The sequence below is a fragment of the Otolemur garnettii genome, unplaced genomic scaffold, assembly GCF_000181295.1.
Source record: "Otolemur garnettii isolate 467f Iridium unplaced genomic scaffold, OtoGar3 scaffold00166, whole genome shotgun sequence".
NCBI lineage: Eukaryota > Metazoa > Chordata > Mammalia > Primates > Galagidae > Otolemur > Otolemur garnettii.
In genome coordinates, this window is record NW_003852561.1 from 3,131,118 (window position 1) to 3,136,782 (window position 5,665).

At 49.5% G+C, this 5,665-nt stretch overlaps 1 protein-coding gene across 1 annotated transcript in view; it reads left to right on the top strand.

Annotated features, from left to right (window-relative positions):
• The first annotated feature begins 3,184 nt into the window (after nt 1-3,184).
• The window catches only part of FAM57A (family with sequence similarity 57 member A), a 12,511-nt gene continuing 10,030 nt past the window's right edge, over nt 3,185-5,665 (top strand). Inside the window, exons 1-3 of the mRNA XM_023519264.1 lie at nt 3,185-3,333; nt 3,791-3,874; nt 5,094-5,106. Of these exons, the coding sequence (XP_023375032.1) occupies nt 3,212-3,333; nt 3,791-3,874; nt 5,094-5,106 (219 nt within the window). The 5' untranslated portion in view covers nt 3,185-3,211. The remainder of the gene's footprint in view (nt 3,334-3,790; nt 3,875-5,093; nt 5,107-5,665) is intronic.

Below are 5,665 nucleotides of genomic sequence, written 5' to 3' on the forward strand. Positions count from 1 at the left end.
AAAAAAAAAAAAAAAAAGTAACCATTGAGTGGCACCTGTAGCTCAAGGAGTAGGGCAGCGGCCCCATATACCAAGGGGTAGTGGGTTCAAGCCTGGCCCTGGCCAAAACTGCAAGAAAAAAAAAGTATCAACCATTGGCCAGGCACAGTGTTTCACGCCTATAATCCTTGTACTCTGGGAGGCCAAGGCAGGTGGATTGCTTGAGCTCACAGAGCCTGAGCAAGAGTGAGACCCTAAGGCGGCACCTGTGGCTCAAAGGAGTAGGGAATAGGCCCCATATGCCAGAGGTGGTGGGTTCAAACCTAGCCCCAGCCAAAAACTGCAAGGAAAAACAAAAAGAATGAGACCCTGTCTTTAAAACTAGCTGGGTGTTATGGTGGGCACCTGTAGCCCCAGATACTTGAGAAGCTGAGGCAAGAGAATTGCTTGAGCCCAAGAGTTTGAGGTTGCTGGGAGCTATGAAGCCTTAGCACTCCACTGAGGGTGACAAAATAAAGACTCTGTCTCAAAAAAAAAAAAAAAGTATCAACCATTTATTGGACCCTTGCTATGTCCCAGACCTAACTTGGCATACAAAATGAAAAGACATAGTCCTTGTTTCAAAGAACTAATACTCTGGTGGAAAAACATACATACAAATAAAAAACAACAGGCTCACTCCTCAGACACAGAGGCAGATTAGAAAAAAAATTTAGAAATTTGTCTGGAAAAGACAGAGAAACATTAGAAGAACAAAACATTTGATTCGAGACCTTTGAAGGGCGAGCATAAGTTTGTGTAAAGAAAGCTTGGTGCTTTTTTATTTGGCTTTATCATTGCATTGACCCACGAGAGGTTTAGTTACAGGAGGTTCATGTTTATGCGTGTTAGTTTTACGATGATTCAACCTAAACATTCTGGTGACTTCCCTGAGCATGGTATTGGAAACTGCTTTTACTTGTTGTTTTTTATACACGAAATATCTGTTGTTTTGTTTTTATAAAGATGCCTGAAAAGCTGTACAAACAACTTCTTGGGTAAGGGCTAGATGAGTTCCCACCACTTAAAAGTGCCAGTATACTTAGGGCAAGCTACTGATCCCTTTAAGGAGGAAAGGCAGGGAGGGCTTGTAAGCACTTGTCATTCTCCGGAAAAGCTGGAGCTGGAAGTGACTATGATAAATGGGTAGGCAGTACAAAGTGGAATGCACAAAGACTTGTTCTTCTGGAAAGAATGGGAAGTTTAAAGAGAGCTGTTTTTGTCCACAAGCAAATGTGAAAATACAGAGAGCTCTGCATTCACCAGATACATTGGTACCAAACTGAAGTGTCTTTCTCAGTCCAACCATCAAGTTGGTTAGCAGTGGATTTGGTAGTTAGAGATTGCTGCCTTAAGTGGATGAAATGTCAGACTTTTCTTTGGGCTATCTGCTACCTTAATGTTGGCTAAGTCCTTCATCTTAACAAAACATAAAGGAAGATGATAAAGCCTGTATTTGCTCAAAAAGCTCACAACCTCATTGATAATTATAATAATATTAAAGGAAAACTATTTTTTAAACCTAAGAAACATTTTCAGACTCAGTAATTAAATACAAATTGAAAAAAAAGTTGGGTTCACTGTTTCTATACCAGTGACTGCCATGTTCAAGTTCATTTAATTGCCAACAGAAATCATCTGCCACATCATAAAAGTCATAGAATCCTGGCGGCCCCTGTGGCTCAGTGGGTAGGGCACCCACCCCACATACCAAGGGTGGTGGGTTCAAACCCGGCCCCAGCCAAACTACAACATTGTGATGGGTGCCTGTAGTCCCAACTACTTGAGAGGGTGAGGCAAGAGAATTGCCTAAGCCCAGGAATTGGAGGTTGCTGTAAGCTGTGATGCCACAGCACTCTACCAAGAGCAACATAGTGAGACTCTGTCTCTACCCCCAAAAAAAAAAAATCTACTAAGGGCAACATGGCGAGACTCTGTCTCTACCCCCCCACCCCAAGTCATAGAATCGTAAGAGTTAGACTATAAGAGCCTTAAAGAGCTTGTAATCCATTCTTCTCCTCCCTTTCACATATAAGGAAATAGTGGCCCAGAGAGGCTGAGCTCTGCTGTTGAACATAGACTTCATTTGGGACTTTGGTCAGAATTTTGCATGATGGTGACTCGAACACACCCATAGTACCTTTCAACGGTAGTAGACATAGACATAAATGAATTGTGTACTGCCCCCCTCCCCCACTCAGTGTAACTGATGCTTAGTGAACATGAAACAGATTCCAATCCATTCAGGTTTAGGACACCTGTCCCAAGAACTTATTAAGGACGCACTGTCAACAACAAAACAGTCATGAAACCTCTGGATAGTATCTTGATCCAAAGCCAAGAGGCAGGACCACAGAAAGTGTAGGCTGAATAGTCCACCTCATGATATGGATGGAGAGAGGAGCTGTTGGATTCTGTGGCATCACTTAATGCTTTCTGAGAAATTCCCCCTCTGGAGAAACTGCAGCAGTTGGTGGGACAAGGAAAAGATATCTTTGACCCGCAGAAAGACCAAGTCCTTAAGACTCTGATTTGGAAAGTCCATGAAGCCAAGCGGGCAGACAGCCACAAGCCCAGGCCTTTCTTTCCTCCAACACGGATGCCCACCGCACCCTTCGCACTGGGCAGTGCTGCTGCCCAGTGAGTCGCCCCACCTCGGTGTAGGGGGTTCCTACCTTTCCCTGCAGTTCCCCTCCCACCCTGCGGTTTGTCTTGGGCTCTGGAGAGGCGGCCCGTGGGGGAGGGGAGGCGTGGCAGTGACGGAACAGAAGCCGGGGGAGCCAGGGCCCTTCCCGCCACTGCCTCGGCCCGCGGCCGCTAGTCCCCGACGCAGCCCCCGCGGACTCGGAACCCGCCGCTCAGCCGCGCGCGCCGTGGCACGGGCCGGGCCGACTGCTCGCCGCCGCCCACCGCGGCCGGACTGGGGAACCCGGGGAACCCTCGGGGCCCGGGGGCAGCAGCGGCGAGACCCCGCCCCGCCCGGCCGCCCGGCGCCTATCGCGGTCGCCGGGCCTGGTCACGCGGAGAGAGCTGCGGGATCCGGGCCAGCGCCGCGCGGCTGCCGGAGTCGCTGCCGGCCAGGCGGGGGCGGAGGGCGGAGGTAGAAATAGGGACCAGCCGGCCGCGCCAGTCCCGCAGCCGCGCGGAGCCGAGCTGAGCCAAGCCGAGCCAGGCGGCCGCACCCGGAGCACCCATGCTGCTGACGCTGGCGGGGGGCTCGCTCTTCTTCCCGGGACTTTTCGCGCTCTGCACCTGGGCGCTGCGCCGCTCACGGCCGGAATGGACCTACTCCGACTGCGTGATGATCAGCACCAGGTACTGGGCGCGGCCGGGCCCCCAGCCGAGGCCCGGGGAGCTGCCCGCCCCACCCGGCGCCCGCACCCGCCCGTGCCCGCCCCTGAGCTCAGCGGAGGGCGGAAAAGGGGGGCGACAGGAAGCGAGGGGGCTGCCTCCAGCCCTTCCTCGCCCTGCCCTGTCTCCGCGGAGACTGGAGCTTTCCGGAGACCCTTTGCGTCCTCACCTGGCGGGAGAAGGGAGCAGGGGGAGGGCTGCCCGTGCGGGCGAGGATGGGGAAGGAGTGTGCATCTCTCCAGCCTGCTACCCACATCTGCCTACCTCTGTGAGGGGTCAGCAGCGCAGTGGCGGCGGCAGCCCTACCATTTTCCTCACCGCACTGGCAGCACAGGGTAAGTCAGGTTGAAGATTGGGCTCTGTGCAGTCCCCAAGACTGGATCGAGAGCGCTTTGTTTTTCTTCTCTTTGCCCCAAATCAGGCTGGTTTCTTCAGTGCAGGCTGTGCTGGCCACCGGGTCGGGGATCATCATCGTGCGCTCCTGCAGCGACGTAATCAACAGCAGGTAACACCCAGTGCCAGGCGAAAGAAGTACAAATAACAGGGCTGAGGAACTTTTTGGAAGTCTCCACATGGTAGTGGCTCACAGGCACCTGGTTTTTTTTTTTTTTTAACCAGCACATGCTGTTAGGTAGCTGACTGATGGGAGAACTTGGGCAGCTTAATTAGTCCTCCCTCTTCTTCTTCCAGTATCCCCAGTTTATGAGAAGGTAAACTGAAATGATAGAGACCAACAGAGTCTGTGTCTGATTTAAGGTGGTGAGAGGACAGTGGTGGTCCATTGATCCAAGCTCTTTATGAGATAGGTAAGTGTGAAAATATTTAGAGGTGGGAGTGTGGCTGCTGGTTTTCAGTTGATCTCACTGAGTTCCCACTCTGGAGCTTTCGCTGGCCAATACATGTCCTTCGATTGGACAAATCCATCACCCCTTGGCCCTGCAAAAGCTGCTCTTGTGTTTCCTTTAGATTTGCTAAAGGTAGTGAAGGGATTTCTGATGATTTCAGAAAAATGACTTGAATACGTATTGGAGCTCAGTCCAGAGACAGGTCAGGAACTGTATGTCTGTCTGCAGTTTCAGTGAAACAAATCATAAATTAAGACCACAATGGTCTACTTTTGTGTAGTGTTTAGACTTGGGTGCTTTCGATTTTTTTTGTCTTTTTTTTTCCCACCTGTCTTCTTAGAACCGCTCTCACTTTCTCCTAGTTAAGTTGAAGAACCATAGTCAGATGCGCTAGAAAAGCTGAGTGGCCTTTCCTCGTCCTTCTCTCACATTGGCTTTGTCATGTCCTGCTTGTCACCTCCTGAGACTGTAGTGTGAGGGGATCTTGAGTAGGGCATCTTGCTGTGGCTTGCAGTCTTTCTTGGAATTGATACTACTGTCATGATTTTAGTCCTTTTCTTGTTGAAGCTAAGAGAAGATACGCCAAGTGACCATGATTGCATATACATACAAAGTGCTAACAGTATGTGCTTGTCTGGGTTCAATTCTTATTTTAATTGATTATTTTCTGATCATGCAGCAAACACGGCCCCATTTGTCAGATCAAACTTGAAACCTGCAAAGATTAAATTAAGACAAATGTGGCTCCACAGCATTTTTCTTGAGGGCAAGCAGCCAGCAATCTCTGTGCATTTTAAGAAAAGCCATTTGCATATGGGTAACTTAAACAGTTCTACAACACTATAGCGGTGTTTTCTCCTCCAACCTGGTATGTTTTAGTGGCATGAGCATGGTGAGAAACTTAAGTTTGGTTTTGGTTTTTTTTTGTTTTGAGGCAGAGTCTCACTATGTGACTCTCAGTAGAGTGCAGTGGCATCACAGCTCACAGTAACCTCAAACTCTTGTGCTTAAGCGATTCTCTTGCTTCAGCCTCCCAAGTAGCTGGGACTACAGGCGCCCACCACAACATCTGGCTTTTTTGTGTGTGTGTGTGGCAGAGTTTCACTATGTCACCCAGGGTAAAGTGCTATAGTGTCATAGCTCACAGTAACCTCAAACTCTTGGTCTCAGGAGGCTCTTGGTCTCAGCCTCCTGAGTAGCTGGGACTACAGGCAGCTGCCACAACACCTGACTACTTTTAGAGACAGGGTCTGGCTCTAGCTTAGACTGGTCTCAAACTCCTGAGTTCAGGCACTCTACACACTTTGACATGCCTTGGCCTCACATAGTGCCAGGATTATAGGTGTGACCGTGTCCAGCAGGTTTTGGGGTTCTTTTGTGTGTCTTTATGCCTTAGATTCTGTTTCTAAAATAGAGATAGATATCACATTTCTGAGCCCTCAACTTCTTAC